The 24,785-nt window shown below is 38.6% G+C and overlaps 2 protein-coding genes across 4 annotated transcripts in view; one reads left to right on the top strand and one right to left on the bottom strand.

Annotated features, from left to right (window-relative positions):
- The first annotated feature begins 910 nt into the window (after nucleotides 1-910).
- Nucleotides 911-16,619, top strand: TMEM165 (transmembrane protein 165). Its single transcript, XM_060778536.2, has 6 exons — nucleotides 911-1,339; nucleotides 7,894-8,119; nucleotides 9,278-9,453; nucleotides 10,762-10,944; nucleotides 12,599-12,704; nucleotides 15,378-16,619. Exons 1-6 carry the CDS (start codon nucleotides 941-943, stop codon nucleotides 15,452-15,454), a joined length of 1,167 nt encoding a protein of 388 aa, XP_060634519.2. The 5' UTR covers nucleotides 911-940; the 3' UTR covers nucleotides 15,455-16,619.
- Nucleotides 16,620-18,168: 1,549 nt separating this feature from the next.
- CLOCK (clock circadian regulator) overlaps nucleotides 18,169-24,785 on the bottom strand; it is a 53,747-nt gene continuing 47,130 nt past the window's right edge. For all 3 annotated transcript variants that reach the window (XM_060778540.2, XM_060778538.2, XM_060778539.2), the window contains exon 22: nucleotides 18,169-23,277. In XM_060778540.2, the coding sequence (XP_060634523.2) occupies nucleotides 23,095-23,277 (183 nt within the window). In that variant the 3' untranslated portion in view covers nucleotides 18,169-23,094. The remainder of the gene's footprint in view (nucleotides 23,278-24,785) is intronic.

Raw genomic sequence — 24,785 nt, 5'->3', positions numbered from 1 at the left:
AGAACACAGAAGTGTTGGACCACTCTCACAACCACCATGTCAGACTACACAGAGAAGCCATTGAAATCCACAAGCATGTGGATAATTTCAACAGAAAGGAAGAAACCATGAAAATGAACAAAATCTGGCTACCAGTATTAAAAAACTCAAAAATTACAACAGCAAAACAACAGAGGGGAAACAAACAGGCACATAAAATCACTCTCAACAAAAGATTCCCCCCAGGCACTTCCATGCCATTGAATGCTAATCAAGGTGATCAGCTGAAACATTCACATCTAGCCTCAGCAGACAAAAGTCCTTTGTCTCACCCTGGTCATGCCACAGATATATAAACCCATTTTTCCTACTTCCAACAGACCTCACTACCTCTGAGGATGCTTGCCATAGATGCAGGCGAAACGTCAGGAGAAAAATTGCCTCCAGAACATGGCCATATAGCCCGGAAAAACCTACAACAACCCAGATTTTATTCAGTTGTGTGGAGGGGGCCTAACAGGACAATAATACTCAGTTCTTGTGGGTTTTTTCGGGCTATATGGCCATGTTCTGGAGGCATTTCTCCTGACGTTTCGCCTGCATCTATGGCAAGCATCCTCAGAGGTGAGGATGCTTGCCATAGATGCAGGCGAAACGTCAGGAGAAATGCCTCTAGAACATGGCCATATAGCCCGAAAAAACCCACAAGAACTGAGTGATTCCACCCATGAAAGCCTTTGACAATACATAGGACAATAATAGTCTTGGAGGCTGCCACGCATGCACTGCGCAGACTCCTCAAGTGGGCGGGGCGGAGAGAAAAGGAGCGCGAGGGGAAACCACGTGATCCCGGTCGCTAGGCTCCGCCCACTCGCTGGCGCCTGTCGCTTTCCTTCTCTTTAAAATTGGGGGAAGCGGGGCTCTTCCAAACCCAGTGGCTGAGCGAAAGGCGAAGCGACCAATGGGAGAAGCGGTTCCAGAGCGAGGGCGGGGCGTCTCCAAGGCTCCGTTGGCGTGGCGAAGAGAGAAGCCAGGGTTGGTTGAGGGCGCGGGAAGGAGGAAGCGGCCATGGCGGCGGGACAGCGGTGCCGCCTTCTCCTCCACTTTAGGAGTCCGCGCTCCGCTTCCTAGCCGGGGAAGTCGCTCGGGTTGCGGGCCGGCCATGGCGGGCCTTCCGCGGCTTCTGCTCCTGGCCTTCTTGGCCGCCGGGCCGCTGTGGGCCGCGGCGGAACCAGAGGCCGGCAACGAGCGAGAGCCGCCGCCGTTGCCTCAGCAAGAGCAGCAGAAGCCCCCTCCGCCTCAGCAGCTGGAGCCACAGCAGGCGGCGGCGGTTCAAGGGCCGGAAGTCGCTCGGGCTGAGGTGAGGAACGGCCTCGCTCTTTTCCCCAAACCATATGGCGTTATTAGCCCATCCTCGCTCCCCAGGTGGAGTCACTTCCCATTTCAGGCCCCACCGGCTGTCGTTACTAGGCGACGGCGCCCAGTGGGATGATGGGAATTGTAGTCCAGGGGCCTGACAGGGCCTCGTTGCCCACCCCTCCTTTTATCGGGACAAAGAATTGGAAGACACCATATATTACTGATGTGCTGTGGTAATAATATAATATATTGTATATACATATAATATTATAATGTAATACAGTATAATATTACTAAATAATAAAATATAAGAAATATATTTTATATTACATGTAATATTAATATAGAGCTATTACTATTACTATATATATTACTAGTAATATTACAGTATAGTGGCATAATAATACATAATACTAATATAGTGCTGTGCTAATAATATATTGTAAGCACATATAATATTGATAATATTACAATGTAATACAATATAATAATTCTATATTTCATATTACATGTAATATTACTAACTAGCTGTCCCCTGCCACACGTTGCTGTGGCCCACATGGGGCTTCTGGGTGGGAGGTTTGGCCCAATACTATCGTTGGTTGGGTTCAGAATGCTCTGTGATTGTAGGTGAACTATAAATCCCAGCAACTAAAACTTCCAAATGATAAGAATCAATTTTCCCCAAACTCTACCAGTGTTCACATTTTGGCATATTGAGTATTTGTGTAGAGTTTGGTCCAGATCCATCATTGTTTGAGTCCACAGTGCTCTCGGGATGTAGGTGAACTACAAGTCCAAAGCCAAAGGACACTGCCCAGCAAACCCTCCATTTTCTGTTGGTCATGGGAGAACTGTGTGCCAAGTTTGGTCCAATTCTATTGTCGGTGGGGTTCAGAATGCTCTTTGATTGTAGGTGAACTATAAATCCCAGCAACTACAACTCCCAAATGACAAAAGCAATTTCTTTGAGTGAAGGACATACATTGGGTTATTAGGTGTCTTGTGTCCAAATTTGGTGTCAATTCGTCCAGTGGTTTTTGAGTTCTGTGAATATCACAAACGAACATTACATTTTTATTTATATAGATAATATAAATTATAGTGGTATATAGTAATACATAGTGGTATATCGTAATACATAATACTAATATTGTGCTGTGCTAATAATATATTGTTAGCACATATAATATTGATAATGATATTACAGTATACTGGTGTAATACAATATGGGAATGTCTGTTACTAATATTGTGCTATGCTAATAATATAATATATTGTATTTACATATAACTTGTAAGCCACTCTGAGTCCCCTTTGGGGTGAGAAGGGCGGCATATAAACATCATAAATAAATGAATAAATATGGGCATCGAGTCCAACCCCCTGCCATGCTGGAAAAGCACAATCAAAGCACCCCCAACAGATGGCCACCCAACCTCTTCTCGAAAACTAGAGAGGGAGCCTCCATAGTCCCACTGCCAAACAGCTCTTCCTTCGAGGGAGTTCTTCTTAATGTTTAAATTTAATCTTTTTTTTCTTCTCCTACAATTTCAACCTTTCCATTGAGATAAGTTGGGAGGAGGTGGAGAAGGCACACCTTCAGCATGGCTTATGTGTGAGAGATGGAAGAGAAACATTTAAAAAGTAGTGTGTTGATTAGAGAGCAGCTCTCATTCCCAATGTATGTTGAAATTACTTTAAAAATACTTGGTTAAAGCAAACACCACTAAAGGAAGTACTGAATTAGATCCTGCTTCATTAAATTTGCAAGGAAATGTGACCTCCAGGACTCTAACATATTATGGAATGATTTACGTTATATGGAATGATTTCTTTGTTTTCTCATACACACACATGTTCATGAGAACAAATATGTCTGTTTATTTTGCACAGTACTTTGCATTTTTGATGAATTATATGTCTCTGCTCATGAAACTTTATACTGTAAGAATTGACATTGCCATAAGACTTATTGGGTCAGCAAGTGTAGCGGTCGAAGAGCTGGAAAAACCTGACTGCTATTTGGCTTTTTACACAGAGATAGCTTAAGGGAAACTCTTTTTTTGACTTATTCTGTGGGTATTAGACTACTTGAACGGCTCCAATACTTATCACAGAGACACTTTTCTCTTTTCTGTGAAGAAAAAAGGAACAGTGTTTTGATGTGAAGAGAAAAGTGCCAAGCCCTACCTTTTTGTTGGATACCTATATAGGATGATCCACTTCGAGAGAAGTGTATGATGTAATTTTACACTTGAAAAGAAGTGTCTTTCAATATACCTGGAGAAAGTTTTCTTTTTTACATACAGTATAAAGCCTTGCAAGCAGAAAGAATATGATCATAGAGTGGAATGAGCAGTTTTAAGAAATCATAGTTTCAAAGTGGAAGGCCAAGAATTACATGGAAAAGACTTTTGTTTCTGTCCATTACTGAAAATACTAAGAGATGGAATCGAGAGGAGAAAAGTATGTCTCTAAACAATCTGATGGTATGATGTGCGTAATAAACAGTCTCTATTACGCATCAAAATCTTTGTAACCTTATTCAATATCCATTATGCATAGGAACTCTTTCCTATGGATTTCATGTTGAAGGCATTAATATAAATTAAAAATCTGGAATTAAAAACCTGGATCTTCCGTTGTGCTTTCGATTAGGCAGTTTTCACTGGAAAACTATCTCAATGCCATTTTAAGTTCTACACTTTATTGTGGCCCTTCTATTTGGCTTATGACACTAAGGATATTCCTATCCCAAAGTTATTTGAATCTTACACTTTCCATTGGCCCCATTTAGGAAGCTCTGCACTTACTTGTACCCGAATCCAGTGTTGACTTTATCCCAGCCATAAGACTGTTTTATGATGATGTTTCTTACTATATTGTGTTTTATTTGATTGATTTTATTGTGGTTGGTTTTATCTGTATTTGGGCCTGTTGCCTTGTAAGCCGTCTCGAGTCCCCTTGGGGAGATGGCGGCGGGGTATAAAAATAAAGTTGTTATTATTATTAGTAGTCATTCCTATAGGATTTTTTTAAATTGACATGTGAACAGGAGAGATAATTAAGGAGGTGGGTTTAATAATTAAATCGAGAGAATGTATGCACTATAACTGACAGCATTATGCTTGATTGGAAACTGGCTTGTCATTCGTGAAAGTGTACAGGAATGTGGCTGGCACCTCTTTCAAATCATTATGGAGGGCAGCAAAGGGATTGCCTTCTTTGACTTTTTCAGGCTTTTGCTATATTTCTTAATAGAGGGGCTCTTGTTTCCCTTAACTCTTGCATGGTAATAGTAAGTCAGTATGGATAAATCACCCTGTAGGATGAAAAACCTCTCCTGCAGAATTTCTGTTGCTTTTAAGAGTTACCAAAATGCGAGAGCCCTGCCTGAGATCTGGACATCTTGGTAGGACTCAAAGAGCTTTCTCTCAGTCTCTCTCCATATTCCTTGTTGCTTTCTACCTGGGGCAAATGTTTCAGCTTGGGTTCTTGTGACCTACTATACAGATTTCTGTGCATGTTGCAACAAATACTACTGTATCCACAGAATACAATTGTTACATAAAATGTGAAGCAATTCTTACACATATAAAAAGTACTTATAGGACTGAGTGAGATACATGGCTTATGTATAGCCCAGCTGGAGATCAGCATTTTAAGAATAATGTTCCAGTATAATGAAGGTACTGACCCAAACCAGGTGTTTCAGGGCACTATGTCCTCTCAGCAACCTAGAAACCTTGTAGAAATGTTGCTGCTACTAGGTAAAATGTGGCACTTCAGATTCTAGTGATATAAACATTACTTTGTAGTTAATGTTTCTGTTGACAACTTACTCATCATTCTTCTCTGGATTATGTGTGATAATTTCCATGTTCAGAGGCTCTAGTAGTAATACTTTCCTTTTTTTTTTTTGGTGAGCATATCAGATCATTAGTATATTGATAGACCACTTCCTTCAAGATCTTTCTTTTTTGAAATACTGCTAATATAAAGTTGTACTGATCTTTAACATTTATGACTTTTTCCGATATAGTAATTAGGAGGGTTTAAAAGAGCAGAAGCCACATTGCTGTAAAGGTGCTTCTTGTTCAAAATGTATAGGAATTTAAGCTTTTAACCGTTACAACATGACTTAACTGATCTGACTGGAAAAATCAGGGCAGGCAATCTTAAGTGAACCAGAGATGTTCACGCAATTGTTACACACAAACCAACTTTTCTTGTTCCTAATCTCCCATTTTTAACTGACAGTTTGAGTCATCCGTGACAAAGGATTAGCAGAGTGAAACATGTTCTGTATGTCAGTTGAGTGCCAGTGAGTGTCTTAAAATGGCAAACCTAACTTATATTTAAATATTTTCACTATTTTTAAAACCTTACAGTTACTGTAATTTACCCAAACCTGTCTGGGTATCTATTATTTTCATAAGGTATAATCAAGGGTAGTGTATACATGTTTGAGCAATATTACAGTTTCCTGGACTGTGCATCTATGCAACATTTTCAATGCATCTGATGAAATAGATTGAATTCATGAAAATATAGGCTTCAAATTCATTTCTCGCAGTGTTTTTGTTAAATATTATTTCCTCTTGTCATATACCACACAAGTGTCTTGTGACAAAGGATGCTATAGAATTTTTTAAGCAGAGTGGCAAACAAAAGATTGCCAACATAGTCAGAGATTATGTGTGAGATGAGTTTGACTTAAAGGCAAAGCCAGCAGGGCACTGTGCTCCCACAAGGGTCATCAATTCACCACTGATTTTACCAAAGCTCCTTCAGTTGCCTCAGGTTGTCAGGAGCTATCAGAGGTTTGGTACTGAGTTCCTGTCCAGCGCAGAGCACCTAGAGGAGGACTGGCTGTGATCATGGACCCACCAGCCTTAGAAGTGAACAACTCTCTGGAGTCATTGCAGTTTATGTAAGAGGTCGCAAAAGTATAACATGAAAATTACCAGAGTGCAGTTGACTCAAAGTCTGAAGTGCAAAGTATTTTCATACTTCAGTGTTCACTGTATTACCTTCCAAGATAAAATCAGGACAGCTTAGTTTTATTAAGCTTTTAATTGCTAATAAGAATGCTAGTGTAAAAGGAAAATATGCTGAAGTGGTTAGAAGGCATGGGATTAGAGCTGGAGTTAATGTTTGTGATTTGCTTGAGGGAGCTTGTAGCAAAATACAAAAAAAAACCCCCAAAAAACCCACATTTGAAATGCTCCAATCTGATTGGCTAAAACTAGCCATTTAACTGATGAATGAACAGAGTTGTTTTGTAACAAGGCACATTATTCACCAAACTAAATTGCTACTTTGTTTTTATATGTCAGTGGGAATTATGCTATTCCCTTCCCATTTTAATTTATAGCTGGGTTTTTACCTGGAAGTGAGTCTCATTCAAGGCAAATAAATGTCATTGTTTAAAAATGCCATAGGTGTTAGAGATTTGAATATGTGTGCATGCACACACATGTATGAGATGCCTTGAACAGTTATCAGTAAAGGTGTAGCTGTTAGTTGACATCCCTTGATGCCCTCAAAGCGATGTAAAGAACATTGCCCTTGAATTAGAATAACCGTGTCAAATTTTCAGTTCAATAGTTCTGAATGATACTGGTAGACTTTGTCCCAATTATTGTTCCCCTAAACCAGTGGTTCTGAACATGTGGGGCCCCAAGTGTTTTGGCCTACAACTTCCAGAAATCCCAGCCAGTTTACCGGATGTTAGGATTTTTGGGAGCTGAAGACTAAAACACCTGAGGCCACACAGGTTGAGAACCCCTGCCCTAAAGAGATGTATTGTGACACAAAAACTGGAATACTTTCATGTCTCCTACTGTAAGTAAACTGCAGGAATAATATGGATTTGATTTAGCCTCCAGGATGAGCATTCATATTCCTTAAGTTCTTGAATTCATACTTGGAAAACAAGAGATTCTTCTATTTACTGCCAAAGTCTAACACATTCAGTGTGGCCTTCGGGTTGCCACTGGCATTCATGGCTCTTCTTCTGATACATATTTGTCATTGTTCAACACATCTCTCAGCGAATGCAATTAACAACAGCTTCTTGTCCTGAATTATTTCTTTCTCAATTTCATGTTTCTCTTGGGTGACCTTAGGAAGATACAAACAAATGTTAAAGGTAGCTTCTTTCTGAAGTGCCAGAAATACTAAATAATGCAGCTGTGACAAGCTACTTGGCAAATGTACTATATTATAATAAGAATATTGGAAAATCTCTAAACCCATGTTGAAGTTACATCTGTATTAGCAAAATCAGGGATCATAAGACATGATGTGACTTTCTTGTATCCCATAACTCTTCAATAAATAATATAGTATTGGAAAAGTATATAGAAGGTTTATGGAGGATGTTGAAAACATTGTGTCTTTACTTAGTTATTTTAAAGATGGGAGCTAGGAGAATGTTACAGATGTTCAAATTAAGTTCATCCAAGTATTGTGCTGATTGTTTAAATGTTATATTTAAAACTGTAGAACAACTTGAAAGAAAACAGCTTCTTTTTTTTTCCTTTTCAGAAAGGGCCCACCCCTGTTGCTCCCATTCATCCTGTTAGTGAAGATTCTACAGAGAAGACTAACTTGGGATTCATCCATGCATTTGTAGCTGCCATTTCTGTCATCATTGTCTCTGAACTTGGTGATAAGACTTTCTTTATTGCAGCCATCATGGCAATGCGTTACAACCGCTTAACAGTGCTAGCTGGGGCTATGCTTGCCTTAGGGCTGATGACTTGTTTATCAGGTTAGTATTGTGGTAACTCTGTCCTGAAATATATGAATTAATGTCAAACTCTTTGAGGTGGTACTTACTTGAGAGGGAAAACAGCACATCCAAAGCATGCTTTTTGTGTATTGTCTATTACAACTGTTTCTGCTTCAGAAAACAAGGGTCGCAGCAATTCATGGAAGAAATCTTACTAAGTGTCAGCATTTTGCATGTTGCTAATTTGTTGAGTTTACTGTGATGCTGGTATTGTATAAAAAAAGACAGGTGATGTCTTCATCTTTCAGAGTCAGATCAGCAATGTATTTATTAATAATTGACATCACAGTAGCCTTTAAAAGTGACACATGAAACTGATTTTCATTGATTAAACATTTTGCATCCAAATAGTAAACTTGATCTGCTGAAAGACTGTATTAGAAAAAAAAGGAGTATAACCCAGGGCATATATTTAACCAGGCAATTTCAAACATTCAGCAGGAAATTGTCTGTTGAATAACAAAAAAAAAAAAATGCAAGATACTAATTTTGGCAATTAGATTTTTTTTGTTTGAAAAAAATGAAGATACAAAAATAAGTCATGTCCAATTTGCTAAACAAGGAAAAAGTATCCCCCCAGTACAAGCTGGAAGTGTGCAAACCTGTATAAATATTAACTTCCCGATACATTATATGACCTCATGGATCTAAGGACACAGTAGTAATTTGTCTAGCTGATGACTGTAGAGTGGCTGTTTGTATGCTTTATGTAGGACTGCTCTAAACTAAGAAAAATGGTCTTTGTACTGTTAGAATATAAGACATAGAACCAAAACTATGTAAACAATTGAGCTTCCTTAATTTTGGTGATGTAACGGTAAAAGAACTAGGGAATTCTGGTAGTCCAAAAATGTTATTTTCTAAGCTCAGTAAATGTCAGAATTCAGTGGGATCAATAGTTGGTGGATCTTTTAAGAGACAGGTGCATTGCAACAGTCCGGAAGAGCTAGCAAGAACTGAAAGCAAGAATATTTTAGAAGGACCTGCTTGGTCTTTTCTGGAAGAGATTAGCATTTCCTAAATAACTCAGAATGTGTAATTTTCAATTACCCAGATTGCAAGCTGAATTTTGTTAGGCAAAGGAAATGAGCAAGTTGTACTTTGCAGTCAACCTGTTATTTGCTTTTCTATCCTTAGTTTTATTCGGCTATGCCACCACTGTGATCCCCAGAGTATACACCTACTATGTGTCAACAGCCTTGTTTGCCATTTTTGGCATCCGAATGCTTCGGGAAGGCCTGAAGATGAGTGCAGATGAGGGTCAGGAAGAGCTTGAGGAAGTTCAAGCAGAACTCAAGAAGAAAGACGAAGAAGTAAGTTAAAAGTATGTAGGTGCATGCACTGTGGAAGACCTTGGTGAAATCAAAGAATTAACAGAGTGCCACTGGCTGCTTAGACAAATTTATTCTTTCTTCTTTGGTTAGGATTGGTGCAGTAGGAGCATAGTTAAACCTAAGAAAAATTATGCCCAAACAAGTGACATTGAGGCTGCTCTAGAGACCTTTGAACAATTTATTCTTGTCTTAGCTTAGGTTTAGAGAGCCTCATAATTTTTTGCGTATATGTGTGTTAGAAGCAACTTGAGAAACTGCAATTCGTTTCTGGTGTGAGAGAATTGGCTGTCTGCAAGGACGTTGCACAGGAGATGCCTGGGTGTATTACCATCCTATGGGAGTCTTCTCTCATGTTCCTGCATGAGAAGTTGGTGCTGACAGATGGGAGTTCACCCTGCTCCCCGGATTTGAACCGCTGACCTTTTGGTCAGCAGTCCTGCCAGCACAAGGGTTTAACCCATTGCGCTACTGGGGTCTCCGCTTCATAAACTGAACCAATCAAAAGGCTATTATGTTTTAAGAAACAAGCACACAGTTTCTTTTGCATTGTTAATTTGCCTTGTTTGTGTTGGGGTTTTTGTATAAAAATAGCCATTAAATTGACAAAATAACTATACCAGCTAAGAGGGGTATCTACCATGTAGTACTACATTAACTGAACAATTTCTGTATCACGAAGGTGTTGCAAGAAGGAACAAAATATGCATGCCTTGCATATCTTTTATGTTGGAACTATCACCTCTGCACAATTTTTAATGTCACCACTATCAGTCTGAACAAGGGTGGGTAAGTCTAGAGTGGCTGCAAAAATAGTGGGAGAAGTCCATACATTGCCACCCCCACCCCCCATTGAGATAATTCTGTTTCCCCCTTGGAATAATAACAGGAGAAACATTTAACTTACAGATAAAATTCCAGACTTAGTAACCTAGAAGTCTTTACAGATAAATCACTATTCCAACAGTATTGACAAGTAAAGAAAAAGAAGACAGCTGGGACTAGAGTAATAGTCAAGTATTTGTGGCATTGATGTGTGTCAGTATGTGTGCCTTTACGTTGCTGTTGCCCATTACTATAATTAATTTCTAAGGGTTTTCTTAGACAAGGAATAACCAGAGGTGGTTTCGCCAGTTCCTTCCTCTGAAATTTAGCCTACAGAAACTGGTATTCCTAGGTGGTCTCCCAGCCAAGTACTAATCAGGGCTGACCTTACTTAGCTTTCAAAAATCAGGATATGGTGCCTCTAGTGTAATGTATTGTTTTCTAACATCTTCCTCTTCTGTTTAGCTGCAAAGAACAAAACTGTTAAATGGGCCTGGAGATGTGGAAACAGGAACTGGTCCATCTATGCCTCAGAGGAAATGGCTGCATTTTATTTCTCCAATTTTTGTGCAAGCTTTTACTTTGACGTTCTTAGCAGAATGGGGTGACCGCTCCCAGTTAACAACAATAGTTCTGGCAGCAAGAGAGGTGAGTTCATCATGTAAGAGATGTCTACTGTCAAACCACAAAGACTGGATTCTCAAGATCTGGTTAGATGTAGATAGTTTAATGCCATGGCTGCATTAAGGACAAAGCTTAAACATGGTTATTCTTCTCCTGGTTCTTTCTAGCAATGCTTTTACTTTTAGTCTATTTATCATCCATATTAATAATAAATATCATGTGTTATGTTATTTCTGTCCTTTAAGTTCTCTGGAAAGGGGCTTTGCGTGTGTTTTTAAATTCCTTACTGAATAATAGTGGAATTTGCTGTTAACAAACTATAAGCTCAGTTCAACATCCTTTCAACATACCATAACTGTTCAAATGCAAACCACTGAGCCCCAATTTACTTTAAAATCCTGAAGCCTCCTCAAACTGCATTCCTTGCACCAGTGCAAGCTGGCAGGATTGGAGAAGCATCTGCAACCCACCCCCACCAGTGAGCAGTCATTGAGGAAGTGCTGGGGCCTCTGCAGGACCCCCACAGATCTCAATGTTAGTGTCATCATTGTGTGTCTGACTATTGTAGGCCGGAAACTGTGCCATCTCCAGTCCTGTCTGCTTAATCAGTGTTTTGTGAATTGGTGACTACATGTGGCTTCCAGTCTCAAATCAAGGCCTGGCATCAATACATCAATATTCAGTTACATCAATATTAAGATGTTTTTAAGGCATGCTTAATGTGCTTAGGGGTGTGATATTCTACATATCTTTTCATAACTATTGAGGAAGAAACTTACATATTCCTTGGGGACAGAATTTGGCTGATAACACTGTGTAACACGATTTTTGTTCCTGGGTTATCAATGTCATTTCCTAATTGGTTCTAACATAAAAACATGGGAAAGTTTATTAAACTGCAAAAGCTTTGTTTTTGTGGGACATCCTGCAGCACATTTTGCTATAGTTTTTCAATGAATATCTCTTAGAGTCTCAACCAATTCAACATTATTTGTGGCAGCCATTAAAACAAAGTTTCTGGAGTATGTCAACTACTTTCAAAGTAAGCACTGAACAATTAAACAGAAAATAACACTTTTAAACCAGGAAGTTTTTAAATTTTGTTACATAGTGTACTGCAATAGGACAACACTGTAATATAATAATACTGCCTGCACACTCACTCATTTACTCACTTGCTTCAGGGTCTGAATCCCTTATTTTATTCTCTCTGTGCCCCCAAGTGATTAGAGCAACAGCTGTCAGATACAGCCACCTACGTAGATCCTTTTTCCTAGATTCCCCTAATGCTCTTGGCTAATGACTGCTGCTACTGCAATCACCTGGCTGCCGCACACGTTGCTATGTAACTTGGGCCCTTTTAAGCAATCAGGCCAGTATTTTGATTGTCCTTCTGTTCCTGAAGCCAAGTATGTATTTAAAATGTGCTGGGGAAGCACTTTTTTCCATTATTTCCCTGCTTTAATATTTAACCCTACAGGTATCTGTCACCATTGGAACGATTTCACAATGACATCAAACTTGTGATTCACCCCTATTTTGACTTAGTTAACAGTATTCTCTATTTTTTTCCCTGTGTATACCTTTTGAAGTCATATGTATTCCCACTAAGGAAAGTGCTGTCAAGATGTGTAGCTTTCATCTTGCACTTAAAGTCAACTCTTTGTATTTTGTGCAGGATCCCTATGGTGTAGCAGTGGGGGGAACAGTTGGACATAGTTTGTGTACCGGCCTGGCAGTGATTGGAGGGCGAATGATAGCACAAAAAATCTCTGTCCGGACTGGTAAGTGTGGTCTTTATTGGAAAAGTTCATGAACATGGGGAATATTAAAGTTTAGATACTGTTTTGCAGCTTAAAGCAATTTGTACATACATGGACTCTAAAAATGTCCTTGCAATGTATCTTCAATAATAAGAGAATGTCTGAGTGTCTCTGGTAGCCATAACCCATTGAGACATCATGTTGGCAGCTTCAACATTTCAGTGTTTTGACTATCGTCCAAATAGCAGTTTCAGGTTGAAATTCTGCCCAAAGGAGGGCATGCTGGCAGTGAAGAAGTAGCTTGCTATAACTCATTGCTGCACAGATTTCAGAGAATGTTTTACAAGTACGGAGCCAAATCGGAAAAGAATAGGGCACTTCTCCAAGATTTGTAAGGTTTTAAAAAGAGTGAGGAAATCAGAGACTTATGCTGGTATGATTCTTGAGATAAAAGGAGCAAAGCCCCCCCCCAAAAGAGGCCCCAAGAACTTCTTAGAAAAGGATATTAGGTGCAGACCTAGAAAGTGTAAAGTGTATATCAACTAATGTAAAGTATATAGAAGGAACTTTTCCCTGAATGAACACTCAAGAATATACCTGTCCATCATTTATTCCAATGACAATATTTGTATTTGTATGTTGAGTTAAAATTTATATCAAGATATGTTGCAGATCTAGTCCTTAGTGTTGTGATGTATTACAAAATCGTGGTTTTCATTTCCCCCTGTTCTGATGATAAAAAAATAGGGCACGTGTGCACCAGTTTGAAGCCCTATCCAGTATATTCATCCTTTTACACATACAGTTTAAGGTTTCATATTTAATAGAATGAAGCCCCAGTGGATGTGAAGGTTCCACTGCATGCCAAATGGATGCAGCATTTTATGTCAAGGAAATCATGAAAAAGATTTATGTTTTGGTATGAAATAAGTATTGCATATATTTTAAATTTTCCTCAGTCTTCATTTTTTCCATGGATTGAACACCTCTAGAAATACTGCATCTCTATTCATGAATTCCACCTGAACATTAGGAAGCATTTCTTGACTGTAAGAGGTGTTCACCAGTGGAACTCTGCCTTGGAGTGTGGTGGAAGCTTTTAAACAAAGGCTGACTGGCCATCTGTCAGGGGTACTTTGATTGTGCTTTATCTGCATGGCAGGGGGTTGGACTAGATGGCCCATGTGGTCTCTTCCAACTCTATGATTATAAATTGTTGCTGGTTCAGTCACTGAAATCTCCTAAGTAGTCCTGGGGAAGACTGTTGTCTCCTGTTAGGCCCCACATTAGCTTTTCTATCATTTTTTACCCTGGAGAAATCCTTGTAAGTTTGTTCGGGTCTCAGGGACTTTCCATAGAAATTATATCTACAGCTTTAAAAGTTTTTTTCCAATCATGATCTTTCACATAATCCTTGGGTTCCAGGAAACCTTGGTTGAAAACTCTGTCATAAACAGCATAGACCAGTGCTTTTAAGCGGCCTGATGTAGGATATCATACTGTATTTGTTACAATTGACTATAATTATTTCTGTGTTGTTGTATGTTTTTTCGGGCTATATGGCCATGTTCTAGAGGCATTCTCTCCTGACGTTTTGTCTGCATCTATGGCAAGCATCCTCAGAGGTTGCTTGCCATAGATGCAGGTGAAACGTCAGGAGAGAATGCCTCTAGAACATGGCCATATAGCCCAAAGAAACATACAACAACCCAGTGATTCAGGCCATGAAAACCTTCGACAATATAATTATTTCTTTCCTGGAAACTCTCCCAAGAACTGGCAGTTGATGGCTAATTGACTGGCACTGGTCCATGAACCAGCAATTTTGAGTAGCACTAGTGCAGACAGTGCAATAAACTAGATGGATTTTTGGAATAAAGCTATTATCAGTCAGCTTCCAATATTTCCTATATTTTTAAACAGTTCTACCTTGATGACCTAACTCCTCCTTGCAAATTCATCTTTTTTATGTTGACTGTAAATTATCCACTTTGCATGATAAATTGCAGGAGGGGAAGTGAAGAATAGCATTTTATAAAAGCCTCTATTGCCTACAACATCCATTTTCTTCATGTCGGCCTGCCAGATCTTTCTACGCATGAGCTACACTGACTTTTTTTTACAAATACACAGTGCTTAAACAGTGAGGATACATTTGATTCTGCCCTTTGTGACTTCACGGCTGTGGGGAAAAATAAATTGTATGTAGCTGTGATTATACAGAACTCACAAGCTTCTTTACATTTATGCTTCTGTTTGATGCTTTGTTCTATGTTGATGTAATTTACTTGCTAGGATATGTTTTATCGTAATTCCAGAAGTTAAGTTATAATTTGTTTTTTATAGGTTGGGTTATTTTTTGCTATTATTTTTAAATAAATATTTTATTTACATACAATAACAACTTACAGTGTAAACAAAACACAAAACAGTGAACATTTTTACAAACACATAGCCCCATTATATGTATATTGGTTGTTGTATTCAGGCATTGAATGCTTGCCTTTTGTGATTAGAATCTGCTGTGAGCCCCATCGGGGAGATAGGGCAGAATATAAATAAATTATTATTATTATTACATGTTGAGCATGACTTTGGAGGTATGGGGGTTTTCTAAGGTAATATCCTATTGTGCATTGTAATATTTGTCCTTTACTTACAGTTTTAACTGTTTTCTTTTGTTTTCTCTTGCAGTGACAATCATAGGAGGCATTGTTTTCTTAGCATTTGCATTCTCTGCACTATTTATAAGCCCAGATGCTGGTTTTTAATGAGGTGCTTTTCCTGTTACTGGAAAGACTGAGAATTCGGAGCAACAATTCTGTCCTTTCTGTCTGTATATAATGTACAGCTACTTAGTCAAAGAAGCACTGAAGTTGAGATGCTGTAATTTTTATAGTAACACTTCATGGACACAGTGCGTGCTGCAGATCCGTTTCCTCTAAATATTTGGGATGTGAATAATGTTTGCTCAGGTGAACTGAGGTCCTGAAGTGGGATTTTGCTACTTTACCTACAGATTGCCACTAGCCATTGCCTAAAGATCCCATTTGGATGAATTACTGCTGCCCATGGCTAGCAGTCATGCCTTATAAAGTGTCTAATATTAAATATCAAGGAGAACCTTTTGCCTCTGATCTTGCAATCCAAGCACATTATTCCACGATCAAAACTGAAAGTGGGGGGGATGAAGAGCTGCTCTTCAGACTAAGCTCTCCTACACAAAAATGTATAAATACCTAAATTTGTAACCAATGTCTTTGCAGTGAATCAGGTTATTTTGGTATGGAGTGTGCTATTCAGAACTTAAATGTATTCAAATACACAATCCATCTAGGTATTTACCAGACAAAATCTTTTTGTATTTATGCTAAACATTGGTTGCATTTCCAGGTTAATGTACTAGTTAAGTTTTCCTTTTAGTACTAAAGTATAATATTTAAGAACATGAAGAAACTAGGTGTCATCAGATGTAATAACTTAGCTTAATTCAGAGGAAAATATTGGGTAGTAAATTTATTATCAGGATGTTGAACTATATGAAACATTACCTTTTGACAACCTTCAGTGTTTCTGAGCTCATTTTTCTGTGATTTCTTTTTGGGAAAGGTTGCTATTCTACCTGTTTTAAGTCAATTCTATCATGACTTCAGTTTGACAGTTGAACTGTCGTTTTCTAAATAGTCGAAAACAAACATTTCTGAGTACTGTAATTGCAGTAGTTCACATGCTAGAATTGGTGTATGCATATTCAATATGAACAGTATAGCAGCAGTAGGAAACAAAGCACCTTTCCAAAACAGGGGTGTAAGCACACATTGTACAACTCCTAGTTTAAAAAAAAGGATTAAATAGCCAAAGAGCGAATATTACTGTATGTATAATTCATCAGGATGAAGAGATTACTTGAAAAAATAAAATCCTTTGTAAAGCTGACCTTATTCTTTTATTACTGAGAAAACAGTTTGGTGTGTGGTGTGTCTATTGGCCATTCCAGCCAGTGAGCCAAACCTTCCTTTACAATACTCAATTACATTCCTCCCCCAAGTTTTCATGACCACTAAGCAGGCTTGTCAACTGTGTTTTTAGGTGCCCCCCCCCCCCCCCGGGCCAATTTCTTTTTCCTTAAATGCTTCTTTATAGTCCTACACACCTGAATAGTTTCTTGGTGACACCTTGCTTCTTGTGCAGGAAGTGTTTCCCTTTGAATAAGAAATAGCACTTGGCTCTGAACACTGATAAGGGGGAAATGACTGCTTGCCAAGCAGTCGAAGGACAACTGAATACACCTTTGAAGCTATGAATACACATTTTGTGTGACTCATAATTGTTCTCACAAAGTACAAAAGGCCAGTTTTGATTTGGAGTGTAAGATTATGGAGCCGGTGACATTAGCTTTCACCATCATTGCAGACTAATGCTTTAGATGACTGGGTTAATCTAGGACAAATAAAAGCAAACAAAGTCCCCTGAAAAACTGGTTTTTCTACCCTGAGTTTAGTCCTTACTGAGGAACATCCTTAGTTTAAGGAGTCACAGTATAATACTCCAGAGCTGTGACAAGTGCTCTTGCATGAACTAAATGTACATTAACGACATGTCCTGGGATTCTGACTTTGCACTGACTGAGGTCATGAAGTAGTGTGCAAGTGTTTCTTGTCCTGGTTTAATGGTGATTTCACAAAGGTGGCAAGTGTGAAGGCTGCTTGTCTTACGATACTGTCCCAATATTCTTAACCTCTTAGTCTCTATGATTAAGCACTTACTATGTCTACATTCCTGTGTAAGTTGAGATGGGGCCAAAAATGATGGATTTCAACATGACCCTTTGGGAAATTGAGAGTCATTCTGTGGATTGAGAAAAGCACCAGTACTGCTTCAGGCAGCAAGCCACCATTTTCCCATCCAGGCAACAAACAAGGCCAGAAGCAGCATCATCACAGAGAGTAGAGGGAGTTGGATCTTCTTTTAGGTTCTCCCAGGATAGAGTAAGATTTTTCCTTTTGTCACTACTCAGAGAAAGTGGTTCCTTCTCACCTTCTCAGAGTACACATATTGACTTGTAGGTAAGTAAACCCAGGTTTAGGGGGTTAATTTTTTTTTTTTACTAAAATTTAAACTTCTCACCAAACTACAGGATTCCATAGGATGCAACCATGGCAGTTGACAAGGAATTATTGTGCTCTAGTTATGTAGTGAGGAAGAGCTCTAAAGTACTTCTGATCTTGAGTTTGCAAGCGGTAGGCACAATGAATGGGAAACAGTTTTATTCTGTGAATATAATACACCAGGACCATTATGTGGATTCAGTATGTTTACCTTGGTATCACTTGCATAAGCAACTCCCACCCTGAGCAATCAAACCCCATCCTTCCCCATGCTATTTTTTGCTGAGGGACTGTAGCATCAGACAGACTGAGAAAAGGTTAAGACACAAAGATACCCAGAAACATTATCATCACTGTAAAGCTACAAGAAGCAGAAATTTCAAATGTTATATTTATTCAATTAAAAACTGACACTTGGTAATGATCACATGAACACTAGGGAACCATATCTACAGTTTCCTGATGTCAGATCGTGAAAATTGCACAGGTTGTCTACATATACAAATCTAATGCCAAATTTTAAAAATGCAAAACCAAGACGATGTGAAATCAACACTGAAAAGTATCCAATTAGACAATTTAAAAAATAAATACTTTTAAGAATAAAAAACAGTTTCAAAGCAGCTGTATCTTTAAGAACCCACCTCCCCCCCCCCCCCCAAAGTCTTCCATAGATTTTGATTGTCTACTAGTGCAGCACCTCTCCTTAGAGCTGGGATCTGTGTATCAGGCAACACAGTATTTTGTTCATACACAGTGTTTCATTTTGCTTTTTGTGTTACTGGTAGATACATTATCTTAGCAATATCATGCTGGCTGGCTAACACCCATGCGGATGAGAAAGCATGAAGCATAGCAACACAGACTGTAAAGTACTTGTTTATTAAAAGACAAAGGAATGTAGTGTTAAAAATATATATATGTATATTGACAAACTACCCAGTTTCATAAGCATCCAAATTACTTTGTTTAAAATCTCTCAACGCTTTTCTCATTTACTGTTAAACATTCATCTTCAGACAACTGTATACAACTTGGTTTATTAAAAAAAGATTTCCAACTGTTTTTACTGGGGATGGGGAGGGAGAATGGACCCTCTCTTCCTCCCTTTTAAAGTACAACTACTCCCTCCAGTCCTCCCCACCACATATGTTTTAGCAACATACTTCCCTGGGAGACAATGTATGAGTCTGACATGCTAAATCACATGACACCATAACAGAAAACACATGCGTGCACACATACAACAAAATGAGCGTTCTCTAAACATACGAACTATCATAGTGACTGAAGCAGTCTACTCAAGGCCACATCTGTAAACCCTCTACACATTTTAATCCTAAGGACCACTTAGAATCATATCTTTAAGAATCGTCACAAGCCTCAAGACATCTCTCTGACAATTGTGCAACTCAAAAAAGATCTAAAATGCTCAGATGTGTAGATTAATTCATTAGATACCAAGCCAACCAACAATGAATGCCTGCATATTTAGCCTCAAAGGGATCACCATATTGAGAAACATTTCCCAGCAATGCCTCTTTTTGACAATAAGTCTACATTCTGATTCCTTTGGACCCTCTATATGAACAGTTCCCTTGTCTAAAAACAACAAAAAAACCTCCAAATGAATATTCTCTTCCCATCACCATAAAGTGCTTACATTTACACACATCTTTTCCTCTACCCCAAATCAATATTATGCTCAAGGATGATGGATGACCAGTGTGGAGGGACAAAAACATGGCACTTTTGAGAAACAGGCTTGCTTGTCAATCTCCACAGCCAAAAACATACCATTTGGGGTTGGCTTCTTGATGAAGCCAAGGATCAGAGCAGATTCTTCTTTCTACTGCCTTTTAAATCTGTTTCCTGTCCTGCCCCAAAATGTGGTTACCCTAACTATTAGTAATTCCAGTGATTCTAGGTACTGATCAGTCCTGTCCTTAAGCATTTAGCTGAATTAGGACCAGCAGCTTTGCACTTGTATGAATGTCGGGTAATTTTTGTTATTGGTTGGCAGCAAGTGGGCAGCCTACACAATTGCGACACGCTGGAGCCATAACACCAGCAAGTAAACTTTAAATTTTTAAAAATGGAAGGCATATGGAGAGCTCTGACTAGACTCTTTTAATATGTGTACAAATATAGTATATATGTATATATATTAAATATAATATAAAAATATTTATACAATTCCCTCTAACATTTCCCAAGGCTCATCTCTGAGATTTATTTTCCCTTCCCAAAATTAAAGCATGCCTAACCCACAATTCTTTTCTTCAGCATACATCCTGTTGGCCTTGTTGGATTTTTTTAGCACTAGTGCTTTACTACAATATTCACTAACAAATCACTTCCCCCACCCCCTCCTCAAAATCAGGCACAGAGATTTGACTCTACTAAATTCCGGAAGGAGGAATATATTCATTCCTCCAGCACTACCTGGATAAGACAACAGTCTTACAGAAACTACGATCATGTTGACAGTGCACCAGAGTCTAATCTTACATCTTGTTTTAGCGGAAATTAAACACAACAGAAGCAGTAGCTTCTCTTTAAATATACCAGTCATCAGAAACACCATGCCAAGAACATCAGTGCCAACATAATTTTAATATCAAAGAGGTCGTTTTTTTCTTTTTGTTTGGCCTCCTTCACATACTGCCTGAGCTTTAGTAGAAATGTTTTTTTAAGACCTTACCCATTATTTTTCACTTTGTCACTGCTTCCCCACTTTTGTAGTAATGACCCATTACTACAAATAAATCACAGCTCCTCAATAAACAGCCACAAAGGTTATTGTAATCAATATATGTCAGCTTTACTCTACATTTCCTCTTATAAATACTAAAGCTTTGCCATCCTTGCCTATAAATCCTATTAAAGCTCTCCCAATGGTTTACTGAGTGCTATACTGTTATGGTGGTGAATCAAATCCTACAACATTTCACTACAACATCACAAAAGCACAAATCTTTGTTCTATCTACACACAATGTAATTTGGAACAAGCAGAATGGCATGGTAGGACAATGCTATTTAAAGCAGTTATGTCCTCACAATATGTGCTTCCTACACTTTGGACTAATTTAGGGTATGCCACAGTCCCTTTCAAGGCTATAACTACAAGGTGTTCCAGATACTACTCATGCCCACTATTTTCTGGCCTTGGAAAATAGTCCAACTCTTTGGTTTTCCACTTCTTAAATCCTCTTGCGTTTTTTATGATGGTGATGATTATGTCCGCGTTTCCAGGGGAGAGGGGAAACATGCAAAACATTTAGTAACTGTCAGTCCCCAACAAGAATGGGACTTGTTGAGTCAACAGGTATGGATGTACTCAATTTGGAACTCACTAGAAAATAAACTCAGAGAGAACTGCTCCTATCATTTGCTACCATGGCATTCCCTGCATTGCAGCTTTGTTCACCCAGCACTACATTCTTAACATCTCACTGCACTTTGGTTATGTTAATAAAGCTCCTCTATAATATTCTGTCTTTCTTGACTTGGACATTCTTTCTTCATAATCATATTCTTATTTCTAATCTAGCTCGGTATTAAAACCCATTTTGCTTTGCAGATGTGATTTTTAAAACTAGTACCATAAAGCTACTCAATGTTTATTTTTTAATGTACAGAATTTCTGTTGGATCTTTTTATTATCTTTATGAAATGAATTTGCTATCTGAAGTCTCAGTGTCACAGAGGCTGCAGTACTGATTATCTCTTAGTTATAGTTTCCATTAAATGTATGTAAAATGTGAGCTGCTTTACAAAGTGGTTATATTAATTACTATTAGCTTCTCATTTCGTTGTTTAGAAGAACCAAATTTCTTATTAGATGAATATATAAAAAGTCATGACATTATGTGTATCTGCAAACTTAATGGTTGAGAAGCAGAATGTCAAACTGCTAAAAAAAGTTCAATGAGCATTACAATACATGCACATACAAATACAGTAGAGATACAGCTATATAGAATGTTGTGTTAACAATGTACTAAGACTTCAAAAATAGTCATAAATTCATTATGATGTGATCACCTGAATCAAAATCAAGGCACTATGGGGTTTTGTTTTGTTTTGTTTCAAATGACCCTGAATCATTTTCCGATTAAATGAAGGTCATAATTTTCAAAGGAGAATAAAAAGATTCCAACAAATTCTGAAGTTCGGTCTCTCACCACAGAGAAGGTTAAAAAGTGCCTACAATTATTAAATTCAAATATATTATTGTGCAAATTACTCCTACATTTGAGACATTCTTGTAAAGTACTTTTATATTTTTAAACCTCATTTTTTACATAAATATTTCCAACTATATATCATATCAAAAGATAGCTTTGGGGAAGCAAAATTCCAAACCATCTACAATAGAGCAGTGCAAATTCCTATTTTTTTCCAAAGAAAAAAATTAGAGTTTTTCCAAATGAAATGACATATGATATTTATGAAACTTAATGCCTTGAACCCTCCACAGTTCAAAGAGTTTCATCAATAATTTACTTCAAAAATTCCACAAACCAGCACACTATATAACCCGATTGAACAAACCATGACATCACACATAAACCACAAAGGAGAATTGTGCCACAATATAGGTGGGAATAAATGATGGCGCATGTTATAGAAGACAAACAGGAATAACAGATGAAAACAGCAATCTGAGCATTGTGTGAAAATTAGGGGAAAACATATTCAAACCCAACAGTTTCATGCATCATATAAAATATTCTGCTCTCTTTGCTTTTTATCCAGACATATACACAGTATTTTACAGTATCTGTACAATAAAGATTGATTCCACACAATATTTTGAAAATATTTACTGTCCCATAATATGAAAAAATTAACTCTTGACATTTTTTGGAGCATAATTGCAGGCAAACTAAAAAAAACAAAACAATAAGCTGTTGTAGCAACAGCACGTCCATTGCAACACTTAATCTGAGAAGTGTTTAAAACATCATAATATTTTAAGTGCCCTGTTTAGTCCACCAAATATTTTGTGACTTGATCTGGACAAATTAATACATGGCAGTACATGACTTTTGAAGGAAAGTGAAACACAGAAGTTGGGGCAAAGGTAGCCACATCCTTGTCTCCAGCATTTTTCTGCATTTATATCTACTGTACCTCCAACAGTATTTTGCATTATATTCCTCAGCAGACACTTTCTGAGCTGTTAGGATAAATACTGGGATTCTGCAAAGTCTGTAGCCATCTCTCTCATACACACCAGTGCAATTTCTAATGGGAGAACCCTGTGTTTCCTCCCAGAAGGATACCTTCTTCCTACTACGGTTGGACTTTGGAAGCCTCACTCATGCTGTCACTTCTGTGCCTTGAAATCTGCTGCTGCTGTTGCTGCTGTGACTGATGTTGCTGGTGGTGTGACTGTGTAAAAGTGCTTTGTTGTAAAGGAAAAGCAGCAGAGAGAATAAGCTGAGTCGACTGATTCCCATGAAGCAACCTGGATGTCTAAGAACACACAAGGAAGAATGAGGTATTGTTACTCACCATGGATGTTCATTCTTGGAGGTGCAGAGGAGAGAACCATTGTCTCGTGGCTCATATCCCTTGCACCAGCTTCAAAGATAGGAATCACATAATTTTATGCTATTTCTATTGACTCATCCTCTCCGCTCTCCTGTTTAAGCCTTGCCAAAGAACGCAAAATCAAGAACAAGCATATGTAGCAAGAAGAGGAGACAAAGCAAACAGCTGAGGGTCAAAAATATCATTTAGGTGAGTGGGCTTATTAACAAAAGACCCTCCTCATAAACGCACAGCAGAATAACTTAGGGTGACCCAGCACCAGTAGCCCAAAGTAATAAAAAGAACAAAAACAGACAGACCAATGTGGTATCTTCCTTAGGAGGCTTTTCTTTATAGCAAAATAATATGATTGCACTATTTATAAAAACATGAGGCCTTCTCATAACGAGGCCTCATAACGAGGCCTATCTCACACAATGAGGCCTAATAACATTAAGGCCTATTCTTCCACAGTGAGGCCTGCTACCACTGAGGCCTTTTCTCCACTGACACATTCTCTCACACAGAGAGGCTTCTCTCACACTGAGAGCTCTCTCAGACTGAGGAGTTACTAAGCAACAGGCACACTTGCTTATATCGAACTGCAGCTTTGCTGAGTCATTGCATCGGCTTAACCCTTTATGTGCTTGACTCACATTTTTGTAATTAAAAATACCTAGTTAAATTTTAATATTTCTGATAAGATCTGCACATCAAATGGCCCATGGGAAGTCCAAAGAGCTGGCCACCTTCACCAAGCCAGACACCCCCCCTTTTCTCTTTCTTTTGTCTCCCATCTTGAGTTCTCCTGGGCCGTGCTGCCATTGGCTTAGTGGCCCCATTCAAGCACTTGGCGCATCGCTGCTACTTGGCTGGAGCGCTCCCAAAATGGCAGGGGTGAGTGGAGAAAGTGGGAAGGGCTCTTGACAGAGTTGTGTGATGAGAAGGGCTGGTTGGGGGCTATGAGGGGCATGGGAGCCACAGGTGCTGGCAAAGTAGAGAAAGACAAAAGAGAGGAAAGGTTAGGAGAAACAAAAAGGGAGAAAAGATGGAAAGGTAAGGGATGAACTGGTAGTCATGTGAGGAGTTGCATCTAATCAAGATTGAGTGTGGAGGGAGAGAAAGGAGGAATGGCCCAAAGAAGTTTAGCCTATTTTCATTTTGGACCCTTACTACTACCATGTTGTGCAGGCTGTAAAACTCATTTTCACGAAGGGCTACATCAGTCTTAGGGTTGTCTTCAAAGGGTCATTTGTAATTGTAAGACTGTATAAATGTATCTATGTTGCCCTGGCATTGAAGGCCTCATGGGTCACATAAAACGAAACGGAAGACTGGATTTAGCCTGCGGGTCTTACGTATGACACATGTGCTTGACCTATATAGGAAACTTCATGTAGCAAAAAAATAAGGAACAGAGGTAGCTTTTTGAAACATCTCTCGCCACAAAT

Source organism: Anolis sagrei, chromosome 5, assembly GCF_037176765.1.
Source record: "Anolis sagrei isolate rAnoSag1 chromosome 5, rAnoSag1.mat, whole genome shotgun sequence".
Lineage (NCBI taxonomy): Eukaryota > Metazoa > Chordata > Lepidosauria > Squamata > Dactyloidae > Anolis > Anolis sagrei.
The sequence above is the reverse complement of the archived record's forward strand: the minus strand, read 5'-3'. Positions and strand labels throughout refer to the sequence as shown.

What these genes read in the sequence shown, in the direction of transcription:
- TMEM165 (XM_060778536.2), top strand. Translation starts at nt 941, where the DNA reads ATGGGAGAAGCGGTTCCAGAGCGAGGGCGGGGCGTCTCCAAGGCTCCG. An exon ending in GCTGATGACTTGTTTATCAG is followed by an intron (nt 8,120 to 9,277) that starts GTTAGTATTGTG and finishes TTCTATCCTTAG; the next exon opens with TTTTATTCGGCTATGCCACC. An exon ending in TAGTTCTGGCAGCAAGAGAG is followed by an intron (nt 10,945 to 12,598) that starts GTGAGTTCATCA and finishes TATTTTGTGCAG; the next exon opens with GATCCCTATGGTGTAGCAGT.